This window comes from Schistocerca serialis, chromosome 6, assembly GCF_023864345.2.
Source record: "Schistocerca serialis cubense isolate TAMUIC-IGC-003099 chromosome 6, iqSchSeri2.2, whole genome shotgun sequence".
Lineage (NCBI taxonomy): Eukaryota > Metazoa > Arthropoda > Insecta > Orthoptera > Acrididae > Schistocerca > Schistocerca serialis.
The window spans coordinates 198,978,612-199,001,454 of NC_064643.1; the positions used below are offsets into that span (position 1 = coordinate 198,978,612).

The following is a 22,843-nucleotide window of genomic DNA, read 5'->3' on the forward strand; positions in this document are numbered from 1 at the left end:
CCTATAACAAGATGCAGAGTTGTGAATTTCTACAACTTGTCTTAGCTTACAATTTTTTTACCTTCAATGACATAATATATAATCAAAGAGATGCGCTTGGGATGGGTAATAGTCTAGCTGGTACTCTAGCAGATATTTTTGTGAACAATTCAGAATGTAAATTTTTTTGCCACGACAGTTCTTATATATGAAGATGACTACATTAGGAAAATGTATTTTTCTTTTTGCATTAAACGATATTACAAAGATTCACTAAGGCCCAACAGAGAAGTTTCAGACCAGTTTCCAGAGAAAGATTGACAGCTCCCACTTTCTTCTTAATGAATACGAAAAGAGGTCACTTGAAATTATGAATGTCAAACTTCTCCAGTTTAGATCTAAAGTTCATCACCATGTTATAATTTAAATAAGTTTCTTAATAATAAACTTAAACCGGTTTACATGTTCGATAATTATTTGAGGTAAAAAATAGTTTGGAGTTAGCAAATGCAATCAGTATACGCCAAATAATGAAACATTAGCCTCTTGGATGTAAAAATACTCTACAGTGATGTCCTAGTAAAAGAGACTACTGACAATATTAGATGTACTCTCCTATCCTATAACAAGATGCAGAGTTGTGAATTTCTACAACTTGTCTTAGCTTACAATTTTTTTACTTTCAATGACATAATATATAATCAAAGAGATGCGCTTGGGATGGGTAATAGTCTAGCTGGTACTCTAGCAGATATTTTTGTGAACAATTCAGAATGTAAATTTTTTTGCCAAGTTTCCACAGCTAAAAGATAAAACGATTTATTATAAACAGTATGATGACGACTTTTATTACTGATAGAAGGTGACATCAGTGAGGTCAACGCATGTGCCCAAAAATAATTTTACTACTGAAGTTAAAAAGAGGACTCCATTAACTACCTTGACCTTACTATTAGGAAAGTTGACAACACATGTAAGTTTTCGATTTTTAGAAAACTACTTGTACAGATAGTACCATCAATGACAGTTCATGCCACCCTCCCCGATACCAAAAGGCCTTCTTCACCTCTATGATTCACCGGCTCCTTCGCCTACCTTTGGACAAATGTGAAATACAAGAGTGAGTCAAATGAAAACCTTAAACATTTTTTTAAATATTATTTATTGTGCAGAAGTGGTACAAAGCTGTATCACTTTTCAACATAATCTCCCCCACTCTCAATGCAAGTCCTCCAGCGCATACAAAATGCATAAATTCCTTTAGAAAAAAATTCTTTTGGTAGTCCACTCAACCACTCATGCACCACGTGGCGTATCTCATCAGAACCCAACTTTTTTCCTCCCATTGCGTCTTTGACTGGTCCAAACATACGGAAATCACTTGGGGCAAGGTCTGGTGAGTATGGTAGATGAGGAAGACACTCAAAATGCAGGTCTGTGATTGCTGCAACTGTTGTATGGGCAGTGGGGGGCCTTGCACTGTCATGTTGCAAAAGGACACCTGCTGACAGCAATCCATGTCATTTTGATTTGATTGCAGGCTGCAGATGATTTTTTAGATCTGTGTGTGATGCACTAGTCACAGTGGTCCCTCTAGGCATGTTGTTGTTGTTGTCGTCGTCTTCAGTCCTGAGACTGGTTTGATGCAGCTCTCCATACTACTCTATCCTGTGCAAGCTTCTTCATCTCCCAGTACCTACTGCACCCTATATCCTTCTGAATCTGCTTAATGTATTCATCTCTTGGTCTCCCTCTACGATTTATACCCTCCACGCTGCCCTACAATGCTAAATTTGTGATCCCTTGATGCCTCAGAACATGTCCTACCAACCGGTCCCTTCTTCTTGTCAAGTTGTACCACAAACTCCTCTTGTCCCCAATTCTGTTCAATACCTCCTCATTAGTTACGTGATCTACCCATCTAATCTTCAGCATTCTTCTGTAGCACCACATTTCAAAAGCTTCTATTCTCTTCTTGTCCAAACTATTTATCGTCCATGTTTCACTTCCATACATGGCTACACTCCATACAAATACTTTCAGAAACGACTTCCTGACACTTAAATCTATACTCGATGTTAACAAGTTTCTCATCTTTAGAGCTAGGCATGTAATGCTCCAAAATGATGTATTTTTCGTACCAAAAGAGAGTCAGCATAACCTTCCCTGCTGATGGTTCTGTTCGAAACTTCTTTGGTTTTGGTGATGAGGAATGGCGCCATTTCTTGCTCACTCTCTTTTTTTGCAGTTGGTGGAAACAAACCCAGGTTTCGTCCCCAGTAACGATTCTTGCAAGGAAGTCATCACCTTCTTGTTCAAAGTGCCAAGGAAGTTCTTCACAAGCATCAACAAGTTGTTCTCTCATTTCAGGAGTCAGCTGCCGTGGCAACCATCTTGCAGACACTTTGTGAAACTGGAGCACATCATGCACAATGTGGTGTGTTGACCCATGACTAATCCGTAAACATGTTGCAATGTCATTCAGTGTCACTCGGCAGTTTTCCTTCACTATGGCTTCAACTGTTGCAATGTTCTGTGGAGTCACAACTCGTTGTGCCTGACCTGGACGAGGAGCATCTTCCACTGAAGTCACACCATTTGCGAACTTCCTACTCCATTCGTAGACTTGCTGCTGTGACAAATATGCATCACCGTACTGAACCTTCATTCGTCGATGAATTTCAATAGATTTCACACCTTCACTACGCAAAATCCGAATAACAGAACGCTGTTCTTTCCTGGTGCAAGTTGCAAGTGGGGTGGCCATCATTATACTGACACTGCGACGGTATGTGTGCATCTGCACTATGCTGCGACCTACAGGCCATTCTGCACGCTGTTTGTAGCACGCTTACCAACTTACAGGATAACGGTGCAAAATTTCCATTTGTTATTACAAATTTAAGGTTTTCATCTGACTCACCCTCGTCCATAAAGAACTCAGCATTTTAAAACAGACTGCGGTGGCTAATGGCTTTTTTTTAAATGATGTCACGTGCACTTACAGTGTGCTAAAAAACATTCACAGCCATGGAACGAAACGTCGTTGTGTCTGCTTTTGTCTGAAACTGGTCAATCTATAGGGAACATTGAGAATAGTATGGGTATTATCCAAAGGGTGGAAAATGCCTTGATCTTAATTTGTTAGAGGTGCTTGAAATTCATAAATCAAAAAAAGAAAGAACCAACAAAGCTGCTAACTGGCAGTGATTTCGTGCCCAATGCCTACTTTGTTGGCAGTGATTTCGTGCCCAATGCCTACTTTGTTTTGTTTGACAATGTTTCACGTGATTTCTAGTTCCTTCGCTGTTTATATAATATACTTCATTAACTAGATAATCTTATTCGTGCACTGGTATGGAGTGTTATCATTCTTTTCTTGCAGCGGCATGCCGCAGAGTATGAGGTGCCCTCTGGCGGTCACGTTCCAACTAACCACTGCTCGCCTATGCGGAATTCTGGTGTTAGCTCTAACAGTGGGCGCTTATTATGTGCGGCACTCTGCTTTCTTTCATTGTGGCTTATTTAGATATTTGTTTTATAGTTTTCTATATTATTCTGTGCACTTTGAAAGCTGTTTTTTAATTAAGTCATTATCTATAATATCGGCACTTGAGCATTTCCTCTTTTTGACAAATTTAGCTTCGGTCGTGTTTTATTTCATTGCTTTTTATTACTGTAATGCCTCTTATACCTTAGAAGCAGGAGTAGGTTTAATAATGAATTAAAAAATAGGAGTACGGGTAAGCTACTACAAACAGCATAGTGAACGCATCATTGTGGCCAAGATAGACACGAAGCCCACGCCTACTACAGTAGTACAAGTTTATATGCCAACTAGCTCTGCAGATGATGAAGAAATTGATGAAATGTATGATGAGATAAAAGAAATTATTCAGGTAGTGAAGGGAGACGAAAATTTAATAGTCATGGGTGACTGGAATTCGAGAGTAGGAAAAGGGAGAGAAAGAAACATAGTAGGTGAATATGGATTGGAGATAAGAAATAAAAGAGGAAGCCGGCTGGTAGAATTTTGTGCAGAGCATAACTTAATCATAGCTAACATTTGGTTCAAGAATCATGAAAGAAGGTTGTATACATGGAAGAACCCTGGAGATACTGGAAGGTATCAGATAGATTATATAATGGTAAGAGAGAGGTTTAGGAACCAGGTTTTAAATTGTAAGACATTTCCAGGGGCAGATATGAACTCTGACCACAATCTATTGGTTATGAACTGTAGATTAAAACTGAAGAAACTGCAAAAAGGTGGGAATTTAAGGAGATGGGACCTGGATAAACTGAAAGAACCAGAGGTTGTACAGAGTTTCAGGGAGGCCATAAGGGAATAACTCACAGGAATGGGGGGAAGAAATACAGTAGAAGAAGAATGGGTAGCATTGAGGGATGATATAGTGAAGGCAGCAGAGGATCAAATAGGTAAAAAGACGAGGGCTAGTAGAAACCCTTGGGTAACAGAAGAAATATTGAATTTAATTGATGACAGGAGAAAATATAAAAGTGCAGTAAATGAAGCAGGCAAGAAGGAATACAAACGTACCAAAAGTGATATCGACAGGAAGTGCAAAATGGCTAAGCAGGGATGGCTAGAGGACAAATGTAAGGATGTAGAGGCTTACCTCACTAGGGGTAAGATAGATAATGCCTACAGGAAATTAAAGAGACCTTTGGAGAAAGGAGAACCACTTGTATGAATATCAAGAGCTCAGATGGAAACCCAGTTCTAAGCAAAGAAGGGAAAGCAGAAAGGTGGAAGGAGTATATAGAGGGTCTATACAAGGGTGATGTACTTGAGGACAATATTATGGAAATGGAAGAGGATGTAGATGAAGATGAAATGGGAGATATGATACTGCGTGAAGTGTTTGACAGAGCACTGAAAGACCTGAGTCCAAACAAGGCCCCCGGAGTAGACAAAATTCCATTAGAATTACTGACAACCTTGGGAGAGCCAGTCCTGACAAAACTCTACCATCTGGTGAGCAAGATGTATGAGACAGGTGAAATACCCTCCCTCAAACTTCAAGAAGAATATAATAATTCCAATCCCAAAGAAAGCAAGTGTTCGCAGATGTGAAAATTACCGAACTATCAGTTTAATAAGTCACAGCTGCAAAAATACTAACACGAATTCTTTACAGACGAATGGAAAAACTGATAGAAGCCGACCTCGGGGAAGATCAGTTTGAATTCCGTAGAAATGTTGGAACATGTGAGGCAATACTGACCCTACGACTTCTCTTAGAAGAATGATTAAGGAAAGGCAAACCTATGTTTCTAGCATTTGTAGATTTAGAGAAAGCTTTTGACTATGTTGACTGGAATACTCTCTTTCAAATTCTGAAGGTGGCTGGGGTAAAATACAGGGAGCGAAAGGCTATTTACAATTTGTACAGAAAGCAGATGGCAGTTATAAGAGTCGAGGGGTATGAAAGGGAATCAGTGGTTGGGAAGGGAGTGAGACAGGTTTGTAGCCTATACCCGATGTTATTCAATCTGTATATTGAGCAAGCAATCAAGGAAACAAAAGAAAAGTTTGGCGCAGGTATTAAAATCCATGGAGAAGAAATTAAAACTTTGAGGTTCGCTGATGACATTGTAATTCTGTCAGAGACAGCAAGGGACTTGGAAGAGCAGTTGAACGGAATGGACAGTGTCTTGAAACGAGGGTATATGATGAACATCAACAAAAGCAAAACGAGGATAATGGAATGTATTCGAATTAAGTCAGATGATGCTGAGGGAATTAGATTAGGAAATGAGACGCTTAAAGTAGTAAAGTAGTTTTGCTATTTGGGGAGCAAAATAACTGATGATGGTCGAAGTAGAGAGGATATAAAATGTAGACTGGCAATGACAAGGAAAGTGTTTCTGAAGAAGAAAAATTTGTTAACATCAAGTATAGATTCAAGTGTCAGGAAGTCGTTTCTGAAAGTATTTGTATGGAGTGTAGCCATGTATGGAAGTGAAATATGGATGGTAAATAATTTGGACAAGAAGAGAATAGAAGCTTTCGAAATGTGGTGCCACTGATGAATTCTGAAGTTAGGTGGGTAGATCACATAACTAATGAGGAGGTATTGAATAGAATTGGGGAGAAGAGGAGCTTGTGGCACAACTTGACTAGAAGAAGGGATCGGTTGGTAGGACATGTTCTGAAACATCGAGGGATCACCAATTTAGTATTGGAGGGCAGCATGGAAGGTAAAAATCGTAGAGGGAGACCAAGGGATAAATACACTAAGCAGATTCAGAAGGATGTAGGCTGCAGTAGGTATTGGGAGATGAAGAAGCTCGCACAGGATAGAGTAGCATGGAGAGCTACATCAAACCAGTCTCAGTACTGAAAACCACAAGAACAACCACCTTAGAAGCCCATTGTGTCTTTACAGGTTGCACCCCCCTTTATTTTAAGTTGTTCAATTAATCATTGAAGAATGTGTGTATGCCTACAGTGGTGACATCTGGTGAACTTGCAACACAAACATCTTTTGGCTACTGTACAGCAATTTGTTTTGAACAGTAGTGCTGCTGACAGGATGACTCTTGCATATGCTATTGTTTATACATATTTGATGATGCTGCTATGGCTGCAGTACATCAGGACACGTTTTCATAAAACAGGTATGCCTCTTCATACTTAAAGCGCACAAATGTACATGTATGTCAGTTGTACTTCTCATTATGGACTATTGTATTGTTTTAGGCTGTAGGCAATCTGCTACTGCAGATCTGAAGATGGTCATTATAAACCGAAACCAGTAGTCTAATGACAAAAATTGTGACTATGGACGTAAAGTAAAGTAAATTTATTGTACATTCGGGTGTCCATGTCACAGCTTGTGAAGATCTACAAGTTATGTAAATTTCATGAACATTTTTGTAAACAACATTTCATCTCTAAATTAATGAACAAGTCTGAATATCTCAGTTCAGTCTTTCTTTCTTTTCTTCTCTCTCTCTCTCTCTCTCTCTCTCTCTCTCTCTCTCTCTCTCTCTCTCTCTCTCCCTATTTTTTTGGCGACAGTTGAATCTAAGCTGGTGGAGGCCTATTTTTTAAATTCTTACAGTTCACATTGTTATTTTGGCTGCAAAACTCTTGCCATAAAATTTCAGTTTCTGTAAGTCAGCAAATATTTTAAGTACCAGCAATCCACATTATACAAACTCACACCACTCTGATTTCTTCACCATCAACAGTTTCATTTTAATCTTCTCCCTTCCTTTGTCTCCTCCTCCCATACTCACTCTCACTGTCCATCTCCTCCTCCCCCCTCAGTTTCACTTTCACTGTCTATATCGTTCTCCCACTGTCACTGTCCATCTCCTCTCCCACCCTCTTCCTTATTCCTTCCCACCTGTACAAAATTCCTGTCCATTTTTTCAACGAAGTCGCACACTTCCTGCCATCTGTGTCCACCCCCCCCCCCACCCCCCCGCCAATCTCCTCCTCTGACTCCACTTCTCTCTGTACATTTCTCCCTCCATTCTATACTTCTACCTCTCTTTGTCTATCTTGTGCTCCCCAAATCTGTGTGCATTCCTTCCACCCCCTTCTTGCTGCATATCTCATCCTACTCCTCCCTATTGTGGTATCCTTTATTGGTATCTCACACTTGGCAATGAAAACATGCTGATAGTGGTCACTTGGGGACCAAACAGATCCAATGATGTGCGCCCGCTGAGTCACGCCTTCAACAGCTCCAACTATGAGTGCCCTCTGCTGCTGCAATATAGGGTGACCTGAAGCAGTTGCGTTTCCCAGTCTCAGTTGCAGTCTTAGTCAGCCTCCGACAATTCGCTAGTGCATTAATTGCGGGAGCCTCACACTGCATGGCACTCTGTATTTTGCTTTTTTTAATAGCTGGATGTTTTGTTGTTTGTTCTTTTGTAGAGTTTCTTTGCAACACTCGGAGAAAGCTACAAGTAAAACTGTTTACTGCATTTGTGTGTTCACTAATCATGTCTGCTCCTGTCCAACTTCCCTACAACGATAACACAGGCCATCGAAAAAAAATTTATGAAAAACTTTTTTTTAAACTAATTCTGGAAACTTGTTTTTACTTTGATAGCTGATCTTTACAGATTTTTATAAGCTGGATCCGAATCTAACCTTAGTTTTTTTTTTGTATCACCCATAGTTTTTGAGCAATATGCTTTTTATCATATAGTATAAAAATCCTATGCTATATGGTAAACGGGGAAATTAATGAAACGTTTTGTTACAATATAAGCATGGTTTGTATTTACAGTAAGCCACTTAAAACAATGATATGTGTTAATAGAGGTTTCACTTGCCAGCTGGAATTGGTTTGTATTTTCTTTCTCTTTTTTCTTTGAAGCTTCTTGTGTAACTTTTTCTACGAGGAGTCACTTGCTGGACTTCTCGGTGAAGTGACCAACAGCAGTACCCATCATGTTTGTGTTCCAGCCGCCTTGGTAGTGTTTTTCCATCACTTTAATGTCCTGGTGAAAATGCTCTCCTTGATCCTCACTAACATCTTCCACACTGTCCGGGAAGTGATCAAGGTGACGGCTCAAAAAGTGAGTTTTCCGGTTCATTAAACATCCTAAAGTTTTAAACTTCTTTAACATTGTAGCCATAATAGAAACATATTGAGTCTTTTTCATATCCTAAGAAGTTTTTAATGACTTGCTTGAATGATACCAATGCTTCTTTCTCATTTAAGGTCATTGTGGATTCAAAGTTAACATCAAACATCAATTTCCTAATGTCAGGTCCTACAAAGACGCCTTCTTTTAGTTTACCTTCTGAAAGGTGTGGAAACTTTTGTCAGAGATACTTAAAACAGGGTCCATCTTTAGGCAAAGCCTTTACGAACTATTTCATTAGGCCTAACTTTATATATAGAGGTGGTAGGAGATCGTTTTTTGGATCTACAAGGTTTTTGCGTAGAATGTTCTTCTCACCAGGTTTTAAAGACTCCCCCACAGGCCAGTTATTTCTGCACCAGTGTTGATCCCTAGCCCTACTGTCCCATTCACACAAGAAACATGGAAATTTGGTAAAGCCACCTTGCTGACCAAGGAGCATGCATGTTATTTTAGATCGCCACATATCATCCAACCATGAGCAGAATAACCTATTTTATTTAGCACTATTTCTAGGTTTTCGTAGCTTTCTTTCGCATGTACAGAATGTCCAACAGGGATAGATGCATACATGTTACCATTGTGTAATAAAACGGCCTTTAAACCAGTTTTGGATGAATCAATAAACAGCCTCCAGTCTTCCTGTGGTGTCACCGCCAGACATCACACTTGCTAGGTGGTAGCTTAAATCGGCCGCGGTCCATTTAGTACATGTCGGACCCGCGTGTCGCCACTGTGTGATCGCAGACCGAGCGCCACCACAAGGCAGGTCTCGAGATACGGACTAGCACTCGCCCCAGTTGTACGGACGACATTGCTAGCGACAATACGGACGAAGCCTTCCTCTCATTTGCCGAGAGACAGTTAGAATAGCCTTCTGCTAAGTCCATGGCTACGACCTAGCAAGGCGCCATTAGCCTTACCTAGTTTGAGAGTTATCATATAAATGTCTCAAGAAGAACGTTGTAAACCAACAAAGAATAAAGTTAAGTATATTCCAAAGCTACTTATTTTCTTTATAGCAGTCATAACGTATCCTGTTCCAGACTTGACGCCAGTCGGCGTGTGTGTACACGTGCCTTTCGGCTCCCTTCTCAGTGTGGCGTAACTAGCATATTACGCCACAACAGATTGGCGACGAGAGAAGTGTTCTTTCTGATTGCTTGCATTTATTTGTGTCATGGCTTCGCCACAATCTCCAGATGTACTGTCCGAATTTTATCGCTTGCAGAATCAGCAGACGCAGGCGTTATTGGATGCCCTTGGACAGCTCGTCCAGGGTCAATGTGCACTGCAACACGATGCGGCAGCCGCCGCTTCACCGCTACCGCAGCCACAACATGCAGTTGCACCGCAGTTTCGCCAGTTTGACCAAACCCACGAGACTTGGACGGAATGGTCCCGCCAATTTGCATTTCATCTAGCCGCCTACAGAATTCAAGGTAATGAGCGGCAGCCGTTTTTGCTTTCTTGTGTCGGTGTGTCCACCTACCGTGTGATAGTGAAATTGTTTCCCCGACGCGACGTAGCAACTCTGTCCTACGAAGAAATTTTGTCTGCTTTAGATGCCTATTTCAAAGAAACAGTTAATGTGGTTGCAGAACGGTATACGTTTTTTCGTACAAAACGTACGGCCGGTCAACCTAATAGGGAGTGGGTAGCAACATTGCAAGGACTTACTAGGGACTGTGCCTTTGAATGTGACTGTGGCCTTTCTTATTCAGATACAATGGTACGTGATGCAATTGCACAGAACGTTTCTGATGTTCGCATACGGGAGCAAATTTTGAAACTAGTTAATCCCTCCCTTCAACAAGTGATAGACATATTGGATAGACAAGACACACTTGACTGTGCTCAGGAATCTTTTGAAACTTCGCCAGTCGTGTGTAACATTAACCGGGCCGCTGGACGCGCTGCGCGGCCCGGTCACCTGCCCTCGCGCACTTCGACGCAGCTGCCGCCGCGCTCTAAACCAGGTGTGCCGCGCCAGCACACAAATGCAGTGAAATCATGCCCGCGGTGTGCTACTAGACATTCGCGTGAACATTGCCCGTCACGCCAAGCTATTTGATTTTTCTGTAATACGAAAGGACATGTTCAAAGTGTTTGCCAGAAAAAGCTCAGATCAGACAATCACAATCATTCCAGGCCCTTTGCTTCGCGCCGGAATCGAACCAAGGACACTCAGGATCGTGGACCTTCGCCCATGGACATTCATGTAGTTAATTCCGCTTCGTCCAGTGCCACTTTCTCTAACAGTGACTGTGTTCGTCCCACAAAAACTGTGCGTCGACGTCGCCGGAAATCACGTCAATTAGCAAGTGATTCTGTACCAGTGTCTGTTCAAATTGCCCAAAACAGTCGCTCTTGTCGTCAGCAGGACAATAAACTTTTTGTAGATTTGGACTTTAATGGCAAGGTCATACCATTCCAGCTCGATACCGGAGCTGCAGTTTCATTGCTCAATCACGACACGTACAAACAACTGGGCACACCTCCGTTGCGTGCCGCAAATGTTACGCTAAAAAGTTATTCAGGACAGCTCATCCCTGTGTTAGGACAGTGCACTCTTCTTGCAACATATAAAGGACAAACAAAACTTGTGTCATTTTACGTTCTTCGTTCTTCTACTGCAGTGAACTTGTTTGGTTTAGATTTATTTCAGTTGTTTAACATGTCTATTGTAAATCAGGTCCTATCAGTGAATCAAACTGTGCCTACAGACAGTGTTTCTAGTGTATGTGAAGAATTTGCAGACATTTTTGCATCGGGCCTTGGTTGCGCTAAAAGCTATGCAGCACATTTGGAACTGCAAGTCAACGCGCAACCGAAATTTTTCAGAGCGCGCAATGTTCCTCACGCATTGCGTGATGAGGTCGCAAGAACATTAACTGATTTAGAATCACAAAGGTGGGTGCATGTGCGCAATGCCTTTTCTCTTTCAGCTCCGCTTCATCGCTTACGCCGTACAGGTGTTCCGTTTCTCTGGACGACTGAATGCGAACGCGCTGTTCGCCAGTTGAAATCGGCATTGCTTTCTAATACTTGCCTTACGCCATTCGATCCCCAGAAACCCCTTTTGTTGATGGTAGATGCATCGGATTTCGGGATCGGTGCAGTGCTTGCGCACAAAGTTGGCTCGCATGATCGCCCTATTGCCTTTGCGTCCAAATTGCTCTCGTCTGCGCAAAGAAATTATTCCCAGATAGAGAAAGAAGCTTTGGCTCTCGTGTTTGGTGTTACTAAGTTCCATGATTTCTTGTATGGTCGTCACTTTACCATCATCACAGACCACAAACCATTGACATCGCTTTTTCATCCGAACAAGCCTGTACCTCCACGTACAGCGCAGAAATTCATTCGCTGGTCTATTTTCCTCTCGCAGTACCGCTACGATATCTTGTATCGGTCCACTGCTAAGCACGGAAACGCCGATGCGTTGTCCCGTTTGCCTGTTGCTGAGGATAAAGCATTCGATTCTACTGAACTTGCTTGCATGTTCATTGATTCGGAAACCGATGAAGTGGTCGAATCGTTTCCGATTGATTTTCGTCGTGTAGCTACAGCCACCGCTGCTGACCCTGTCCTTGCTACCGTCTTGCGTTTTGTTGCTACGCAATGGCTTTTGTCAAAGTCTCGGATCGAGGATCCGTTGGTTCGCCGATTTTTTGCTCACAAGGAGAGACTTTTTGTTCGACGCCCCTGCTGACCCTGTCCTTGCTACCGTCTTGCGTTTTGTTGCTACGCAATGGCCTTTGTCAAAGTCTCGGATCGAGGATCCGTTGGTTCGCCGATTTTTTGCTCACAAGGAGAGACTTTTTGTTCGACGTGGTGTTTTGTTGTTGCGTTCTGATAATGATCAGTCCAGAGTAGTGGTACCACGTTCGTTACAGTCCTCTGTTTTACGGCTTCTTCAACAAGGACATTGGGGTATAGTGCGAACGAAACAACTTGCTCGTCAGCACTGTATTTGGTTCGGAATCGATCTTTGCATGGCCAAAAGCCACTTCCCCTTGGCAACGCTTGCACATCGATTTTGCTGGTCCGTTCTGGAATGCTCGATGGTTGGTTTTGGTCGATGCCTTCAGTAATTTTCCTTTTGTTGTCCGGATGTCTTCCACGACGTCCTCCGCCACCATCCAAGCGTTGTCTGCTCTCTTTTGCATTGAAGGTCTTCCGCAGGCTATTGTTTCCGACAATGGCCCACAATTCATGTCCGCAGAATTTCAGTCATTCTGCCAGGCCAATGGTATTCAACACCTGACATCCGCGCCGTTTTCGCCTCAGTCAAACGGTGCCGCTGAACGATTGGTCCGGACTTTCAAGTCACAGATGTTGAAGTTGAAAGAGTCGCATTCTCGGGAGGACGCGTTGTTGCTCTTTTTGTCATCGTATCGCTCTCAGCCCCGAGATGGTCGCTCGCCGGCTGAGTTGCTCCACGGTCGTCCTCATCGGACCTTGATGTCTTTGCTGCATCCGCCGCATCAGGTTCCTATGCAGAGGCAGACTCCTGCTTTTGCTCCAGGCGACGTTGTATTTTATCGCAACTATCGCGGTTCACGGTGTTGGCTCGCAGGGCGCATTCTTCACTGCCTCGGCCGCGCGATGTATGTGGTTTTGGGGGCCTCTGGTGAGGTGCGTCGGCATCTCAATCACTTGCGCCTCTGTCGTCGCACGGGTTCTGCCGCTCCCCGTCTGCTTTCAGCGACGGTGCCGTCCGGTCAGCGCCCTGGGGTCCCATCTACTGGCTCGCCTCATCCCCAGGTGTTACCGACGATGCCTTCCATTTTGCCCCATGGCGACGCGCCGCCGCAGCCGCCGCCGCCTGTTCTCCCGCCGGCGCCGCCCGCATTCGACGCTTAGCTGCAGCCGCCAAGCGCCTACCTGGGTCACGCGCCGCCGATCGCTTCCCGTGGCCATCTGTCCTCCGCCATGGAACTCTTGCCCGCTCCGGACCACATGGCGTCATCGCGCGTCGGGTACCCCGACGCAATGGAGGTCGACCCTTCGGCCCCTCCTGTCTCTTTACGGGCGCATACACCGCATGTTGACGTGCACCCTGGACTAGGTTTTCGGGCGTTTCCTAGCTCCCCTCGGACCGAATGGCCGGGTGCGGGTGGCACAGCCTCGCCTGTTGTTAGGCTCCCCACCTCATCGCATACGTCAACATGGGGTCCTCCCCACGGTGGGCGGAAGCCTTATAACACGACCGTTCGCCGATTTGCGGGGGAGGAATGTGGTGTCACCGCCAGACATCACACCTGCTAGGTGGTATCTTAAACTGGCCGCGGTCCATTTAGTACATGTCGGACCCGCGTGTCGCCACTGTGTGATCGCAGACCGAGCGCCACCACAAGGCAGGTCTCGAGATACGGACTAGCACTCGCCCCAGTTGTACGGACGACATTGCTAGCGACAATACGGACGAATCCTTCCTCTCATTTGCCGAGAGACAGTTAGAATAGCCTTCTGCTAAGTCCATGGCTACGACCTAGCAAGGCGCCATTAGCCTTACCTAGTTTGAGAGTTATCGTATAAATGTCTCAAGAAGAACGTTGTAAACCAACAAAGAATAAAGTTAAGTATATTCCAAAGCTACTTATTTTCTTTATAGCAGTCATAACGTATCCTGTTCCAGACTTGACGCCAGTCGGTGTGTGTGTATGCGTGCCTTTCGGCTCCCTTCTCAGTGTGGCGTAACTAGCTTGTTACGCCACAACACTTCCTTTTTGTATTCAACACCAAACTCATTCATCAGATTGGAAATGTCTGAGCAGTACACTAAATCACCTTCTTGTTGAAAAAACTTCGAAAATTGCTGCTCTCTCTTTCTATACATGTATATGCTGGTTCCAACTACCAATAAGTTCATTTCTTTTAATCTAGAGCCAAGTAATTCAGCTTTTTCTTTCCTTAAGCCCAGATCCCTAACCAAACCGTTAAGCTCGGTCTGAGGAAACGATTTGGGCTCTAGACTTTCTGTATTACAATGGAATTCATCATCATCTGGTTCATCTAATTCACATTGTACATCAGAAATGAACAGAATTTCAATCATCTGGTGGTTCAGGAACCAACAAATTTACACCATGTCCTACTAGTTGGATGGCGGACGGAAGGTTAGGGAAGCTTATTACCTTCCTGTTTTTCGAATTATGACCAGTAATATCAACACTGTAAAAGCAGCAATCATCTGAATGATTACTTGGATCCCTCCATATCATAGGAAAAGCAAATCTAAAGGCTTTTTCTCCTTTTTGGACTGTTTTCTCAGATCTTCAACACACACATAACATACCTTATGTGGCACCCAAGATTTATCTTGATCACCAAGATCAAGAAGATAGGTGTCCAGGGTTTTTGCAGGCAACACACCTGGCATCACTGCATGGACAGCGATTACGTAAGTGTTTATTATAGTAATTCCGGACATGACTTATGTAAATGAGATGCATTATGGCACATTGATAATGTCATGGCAGACACGAGACCTATAAGGTCTATCACTTGCACTGGAAGTCAACAGTGGCTTTGAATATCAGGTTTGGAAACACTATCAGACAAAGTGGAGGAGTACCCGCCTTAAAAAGCCATGCAGCACAAAAATACCATGAGACACGGGGCTCTGAGAAAAGGGAGGTGTAGTTTGTTCACCTATTGACTGTTGGTTACGACGTCTACTACCAGACTTGGTAGCTACCACAACTAGTTGTGGAAACAGCTTCAAATGATTTAGTTAACTGGAACACTTCAAGGAAAGGATCAGATGATTAAAATGCATTGGGCTCTACTTCTCAATTGGGAGCTAAGAGAACAAACAGTCACTTCCTTAACAAGCAATTAGCATACGATTCATTGCAATGCACCAATGAGATAAACCTCGTAAATCTGTGAACCTGGCCATGTATGAAGTCATGATAGTGATATCCCGATCATAGTTATACAAAAACTGAAAAATCATTCATGGTTCCTGTTCCTTGTTCTGTCGCCTTCATCCTCTGAATCATACGTCGAAACTACACTGAATCGAGAAGCACAACCAACAAATGAAAATATAAAAGGATTGAAATGGGATCTGATCGAAACCCAGTAATTATAAATGAAATGATAAAATGATGGTGTCTTTAAACTGGTTTGATTTGAGTGACAAGTCCCTTATGCTATATTCTTCACAGCGGCATGAAAACGAGTATGTCTATGTTCTACACCTAGTTAATAAACCAAAAATCCTGAATTATCTGGCTGAGATAGGTGTCCACATAAATACTGTTTTATGCAATTCTAACATTCTTTAAATGGGGAGACAGATAGCTCTTTCCATTTTATTACCGAGCCAAAATCACTCACAACTCATTTTTTGTGCAATGAAACCAAAGTAGAGGGAAATAATAAATAAATAAATAAATAAAGAGCCAAACTTGGAAAATAAGAGGGTCCCAAAGTGCCACATTTTATTTCTGGGAGGAATGTGAAAATCGAAAGTTTTGTGTAAGCTTTCTTCCACTACAATTTAAAAATTGTGTTAACAGATTTCTCTGTTTGTTCCACAAAAGAAAGTATGACATACAACTTAATTTTATGTGAGTTACATAATTATAAAAAGTTATAAATAACCGGGCATGGGCACTGAATAGAATACATATAAAATCAGAGGTCAGCATTTTGAACACAGTCTGAAACAGAACAATAACAGACGAACACAGTGAAAAAAATGACGACAACTCAGTAGTGATCTAGGAGCAATGGAACTGGAATGAGGAAAAAGAATGAGATTAGCCAAATGAAACTGAGGCAGTATCAAGGAACGGAGGAAATATAATGAAGAACAAGACTGGCCATAGTGAATGGTGAATGACTATTCCAGGGAATGAGACAGACTGCGACCAAAGTGAACTGTGACTGACTATTCCTTAGAAATCATTCCTTGGTCCCCCCCTTTCACTTTGCAAATCACCAGGTACAAAGAAACTGTTCACCAAACAACCCACATTTAGTTTTCATAGTGCTAGTCATATGGCGTGACGTGCATAGGTTCATATGACAACAGCAATAAGATTGTTGTGCCATATCCAAGATGGTCACGCCATATGCTTTCGGTGAAGTTTTGTGTGTGGTGTGTGGTGTATGGTGTGTGTGTGTGTGTGTGTGTGTGTGTGTGTGGTGTGTGGTGGGAAGGAAGGGGGATGCATTTGTTTTAGTGGGTGAGGGACAGAAACCTTCATACAATGTCTCGAGTGTACATAACTTTAAGTAAACTAATTTCAAAAATACCACATTAATCATGGACCACGACCTAGCCCAGATTACTTCCTGAGTAAATAGTTCATGTTCATCCTTTATTGGATCATTCTCAAATGTCTGAAAATGAATGCATAACGGACAGAGCAAAAGAAATCCATTTGTTTCAGTAGGCTACAATGTCACAGGATTGGGAAAAGTAATATTTATCAATGTCAAATAAGGGATTTAGTTCACACTTCATGCATATTCTTTGAATTGTTAGACTTCCTCTAACATACCAGCATCTGATAGCACAGAGCTGTTGTAGGTAGCACAAAAATCTTTACTATAAAAATTGCTCATTTAAGAAGTTATTTCAGTAGCACCAATGATACTAAAGTCCACAACCCGCATCAGATTACGAGTCTACTGCTTGCTTTAAAAATTAATAGTCTACCAACACACATTCTTCCCAGAGAATGATATAAGTTGCACTCCTAAGAAGAGTCAAGTCTTGACGTTGCAGCCTTAACGTACACACAACTATTTTACAAAACAAAAACGTAAGTTATACTTACATGAGTTGAACTTTCTGGACCCTGCAGCAAGAGGCTACTTCTGGAGAACCGTTTTTCAGGTGTTTGTACTTCATTCTCAGAATCGCTGTGGGGCTGGCTGTGTGTCTCTACTTCTCTTTGAGGAATGTATTGGTGCCGACTACGTGTTATTACTCCTCTTTTAAGGGTACTGTGTGGTGAACTGGTGCTAGCGCCATATGGACCACCTCTACTTGGTTCACTTTTCCTTCTTACCATCTTTGTAGGCCTGAAAACATATGATCAAGTAAATGAAATGTGTAACATGCAATAAACTAACTAAAAATAATGATCATCAGATTTCTGCTAGTGGAATTTTATTCTGCAGCTGCTGAGTAAATGCTCCCTAGATCTGTTTTCCAAAATTACAGAGCCCTTCAACTGTATCACTGCTAAACTGCTGGTTCCCCACGAACAGGATCCTCACAAGTCTGGTCCTTGAAAACCATGAGACAGGAAGACCTCTATGGTCTACTACTGAAGTTTTTCTTTATACAGCTTAAAAAGATTGCAGGACTGTACACATCGTTTACAGCAATGCATTTCTTATGATTTAGCTAAACTGTTTAAAAATCAGGATTTGCATCTTGTTTACGCTACTAGTAATAAACTTCAATATAATTATATTCACAATGAGATAGGTATACAGGAGATAGGTAAACAGTGAGATAGGTGTACAGGATCAGACGTACATAAATTGGACTCCAGCAATTGTGGAAAATCATATATAGGCCAGAATGGCAGAAGGTTCAAGACCAGGTTCAGGGATCACTTGGTAACTAAGGAAAGTCAGATTAAACAAAATTTTGCATTTAGTGAGCATCTAAAGTACAGCGAGCACCAGTTCTCCACACTAGAAAACCCGAGGATACTACACCTCTCTCAGAAGGGGAAGAAATTGAATCTACTAGAGGATCTGGAAATCGCTAAACCTCTCAGACTTTGGCAAAGATAGATTGCTGAACGATCAACTAATTAGCAGTAATCAAAGATATTATGATACAATGTTACCAGTGTTCCGAAAGTTGCTGCAACAATTATTTTATGTCGACAGCATCACTCTCATTGTTTTAATGACTAAGAATATTTCTGTCTCTTTGTTTGCAATGCTTAACACTGCCCCTGTTCCCAGTATCTTGAAGTTTTATTGATTTAGAATACTTACACTACGACTGTACCCTCAAATTTAGCTGTTTTACTCTGAGTGACTGAGTTCTAATGACATATTGTGATTAATTGTTCTTTATGTAATCATTTTACCTATTTTTTATATGGGGGTACCTTTATTTCATCTGAGGGTTTTGTGTGTCTGCACTGGTTTGCTTATATTACTAGTTTTATCGACTTTTGTTTTTCGAAATATGCCTTAAGTCGGTCACGCGTGCCACCTGGGTACTTCTTGCCGCACTAGACACAGCACCTGTATCTCAATTTTTCATAGTAATGTTCGTGTGCGCATCAGTACAAACATTTTGCCACGTGCGGTTAGTACCGCAGTTCTGTAAGCTTGTCTCTATCTTGTACTGCCACGGCAGGGCTGGCTTGTGTGCTCAAGGCAACATACAATAACCTAGGAAAACTTTACTGCCACATATTTGTACTTTCTCAGTGTTATTCTGGCTATTTCTCTCATTTCACTGGGTCCACTTCATGGTTTAGATGTTTTGTGATGGACAGGTTATATATCCTGTTACCTTGGGGTCTACTTTACATTATATGAGGTTTTATGACTGATTGGTCACATATCAAGCTACTTTTATTTAAGTTTTTATTGCTTTCAGTGCATGTTGTCTGTGTAACTGTGCAAGATAGGACGATGCCCTTCCCCTCCACTTGTATCTAATTGATTGGTTTTCTTATTTTTGTAGGCAATCTGATGATGCCCCAAAAAGGTGAAATGATTGGCATTAAACAATTTCCCAACCGAGACAGTTTTTGTCCTGAAAAATAAATATAAGTATCTGAATACATATATGACACATTAAAATATCTTTACAAGAAACAATATTAATGCACTGCTTGCTAACTTCAGTTTAATGCTATAAATGTGTGACACAAGTAAATGTTATTGTATGAGCATTTCCGGCGACTAACCACAAAATAATAATTGTGAAGACCAGAGCTTTCCCCCAGTGACTGATATGGTGTATACAAAATGGGAAACGGGAAGAAAATAATGAATTCTGTTCGTATGTTTCTTTTACAGAAGCAGCTTATAGCACGGCTTCTCAACATAGTGAATATATTGTGTAGAGAAACCATACTAAAATACACAACTCCTCAACAAAGAACAGTTTGGTTTCCAAAACAGCAGAACTACAGTTTGCAAAAGTGGTGCCTGAAGCTCTTGACTAGGGTGACTGTGTTACAGGTACAGTTTTAGACCAGTCAATGCTTTCAACACTGTTGGAGAGAAAAGAAAAGAAAAAAAAAGAAAGAAAAAAAAGGGGAGGGGGGCTACTGAACCAGGAGCACAATGTATAGGAGAACCAATTTATGAGTAGTTTAGGTCATGCTTGAAAAACAAGGTGCTTTATTTAGAAACCTACAGATCAGATGATGATAAAGTAACAGATCCACCACATATTAACATAGCGTAGAACACAAGGACCAATAATATGCAATTTTCCAGATAACATAAGATATTACGAAAAAATCTCTTTGTGGTGACAGCAACATCATAGTCACTGACGAAACACTAAAACTGCTACAAATCTATATGCGTGCGCGCGCGCGCACCCACCCACCCACCCACCCACCCACCCACACACACTATTACTACCAATCACGCGCACGCGCCCACACACACACACACACACACACACACACACACACACACACACACACACACACACACACACACGCATACTATTACTACCGATCACGATTAGGATGAAAGTTTCACCAACGGCGATATGGTCATGTATACAAACAGTGATCCAATACTATCAAATTGTTTTTATTTTTCCGGTCTTTGATCACAATATCAATTATTTAGACGATGACCAGTTTCAGTTCGTAATGACCATCCTCAGGTCTACAATATACTAATACACACACCTAGTGAGGAGTGTGTCTTTCAACATAATACAGTAATATGTATCATACAACCAGGGAAATGCATAGATAAAATACGGTAACCATACCTTTTTTACACAATGTCCTAAAGTGATAAGGCCATAATGGCATCGTCACATATATCTGAAATAAGGTGTAGAATAGGCCATATCGTCCACACAGTCATTATTGCATATGGCTACTGAAGTACAGTAGCTACCAGAAATCTGTTTGCCTACATTCTCCCTACATGTCGCTACTGTGGGCTTAGATGTAGTCATAATTTATGCAAAAAAACATAATCTGATACAAACACATAACGTAAAATACATGTAGCAGACTTTTAAAATTGATAACTATCATGGAAACCAATTGTGATACATTAAAAGACGAATACAGTTACCCATATAAAATTATTAAACGAAAATATATGAAGAGAACAGGACTGATCCTTTTTTTATGGTGAATATATGGCCAACAATTAATATACATAATACATTGCCTTAGCAACCTATAAATTGCCTATCAAAGCTAAAATGTCTATATGACAACTGACAAAAAGACAGACCAATGATCAGCGTCCTCTGTTGGGTCAGCCGTCAGGCTGTTCTGTAGACGCGCACTGATGTTAAGAACTTAACCACTAGAGGGCTTTACATACAATGTGATATGTCTCCCACAGAAAATAATTAGACAACATATTAACAGTCAATAAATAAAATTATTTAGTCTGGCTATACATTCCATGAATAGGTAGGACATAATCAGTTACAGGATTAGAGCGACTAATTTATGTAAGTAAGGCAAATGCGTAATGCTCTCAACATGGATCATCAAGTAAGGCTAGGTATAAATACGTGAGGCATTATTTGGTTATCGTAGCATGTTATCAAACAATGCAAAGTAGGCATTGGGCACAAAATCGCTTTGTACATTGAGTACCCTAGTGGGCTCATGTTTTTTGGCTTTGTAAATCTCCAACAAGTCGAGAGCGCGACCCTTCTCTCATAAAAGGGCCTTTTTCACCTCTATGTTCCACCGACTTTTAAGATTACCATTGGCCGATGATGAAATATGCCAAGAACTTAGTACATTAAGGCAAATTGTAGTAGCCAACGCTTTCTCAGCTAAAGATGTTATGCATCCATACAATAGGATAGAAAAACAGAAAGTAAATCGTAGGTAGACCCACAATCATCTAGAAAAAAGAAAGAATAAAGAAAACCTGAAAGCTATTCCAATGAAATTTTACGGAAAAATGTTCCAACAAACAGAAAAGTGTTTGAATAAATGTAAGGTTAGATGTGGTTTTCAAGTTAACAACACCCTGAAACTCCGCGTAAAACATAGTTTGAGTAAAGATTCTGATAAATTTGATGGTTCTGGGATTTGCAAGATTGTTTGTAGTAATTGTGACAAATTTTAATTTGGTCAGACTGACCATTCTTTTAAAATTAAGACTCAGGGAGCATTTGCAGGCACATAACAAAACTACATTGGGAATGCATTTGGTAGAAACCGGCCACACTATAGGCAATATCGAGAGTTATATGCATATTCTGCATAGGGCAGAGAAGGGTCGCGCTCTCGACTTGTCGGACGAGTTGGAGATTTACAAAGCCAAAAAGCATGAACCCACTAGGGTCCTCAATGGACAAAGCGATTTTGTGCCCAATGCCTACTTTGCTTTGTTTGATAACTTACTACAATAACCAAATAATGCCTCACATTTTTATACCTAGCCTTACATGATGATTCATGTTGAGAACCGTACGCATTTGCCTTACTTCCATACATTAGTCGCTCTAATCCTGTAACTGATTATGTCCTACCTATTCATGGAATGTATAGCCAGACTAAATAATTTTATTTATTGACTGTTAATATGTTGTCTAATTGTTTTCTGTGGGAGACATATCACATTGTATGTAAAGCCCTCTAGTGGTTAAGTTCTTAACATCAGTGCGCGTCTACAGAACAGCCTGACGGCTGACCCAACAGAGGACGCTGATCATTGATCTGTCCTTTTTTCAGCTGTCATATAGACATTTTTAGCTTTCATATAGGCAATTTATAGGTTGCTAAGGCAATGTATTATGTATATTAATTGTTGACCATATATTCACCATAAAAAAAGGATCAGTCCTGTTCTCTTCATATATTTCCGTTTAATAATTTTATATGTATCACAATTGGTTTCCATGATAGTTATCAATTTTAAAAGTCTGCTACATGTATTTTATGTTATGTGTTTGTATCAGATTAGGTATGATTATTTTTTTTATTTTATTTATTTATTTATTTTTTTTTTTTTTTTTTTTTTTTTTTTTTGCATAAATGATGACTACATCTAA

General features: G+C 41.2%; 1 protein-coding gene across 1 annotated transcript in view; it reads right to left on the minus strand.

The window, feature by feature from the left end:
* The window catches only part of LOC126484044 (histone H3-8-like), a 96,828-nt gene that overhangs the window by 29,056 nt on the left and 44,929 nt on the right, over nt 1–22,843 (minus strand). The window contains exon 2 of the mRNA XM_050107384.1: nt 17,415–17,661. Within this exon, the coding sequence (XP_049963341.1) occupies nt 17,415–17,651 (237 nt within the window). The 5' untranslated portion in view covers nt 17,652–17,661. The remainder of the gene's footprint in view (nt 1–17,414; nt 17,662–22,843) is intronic.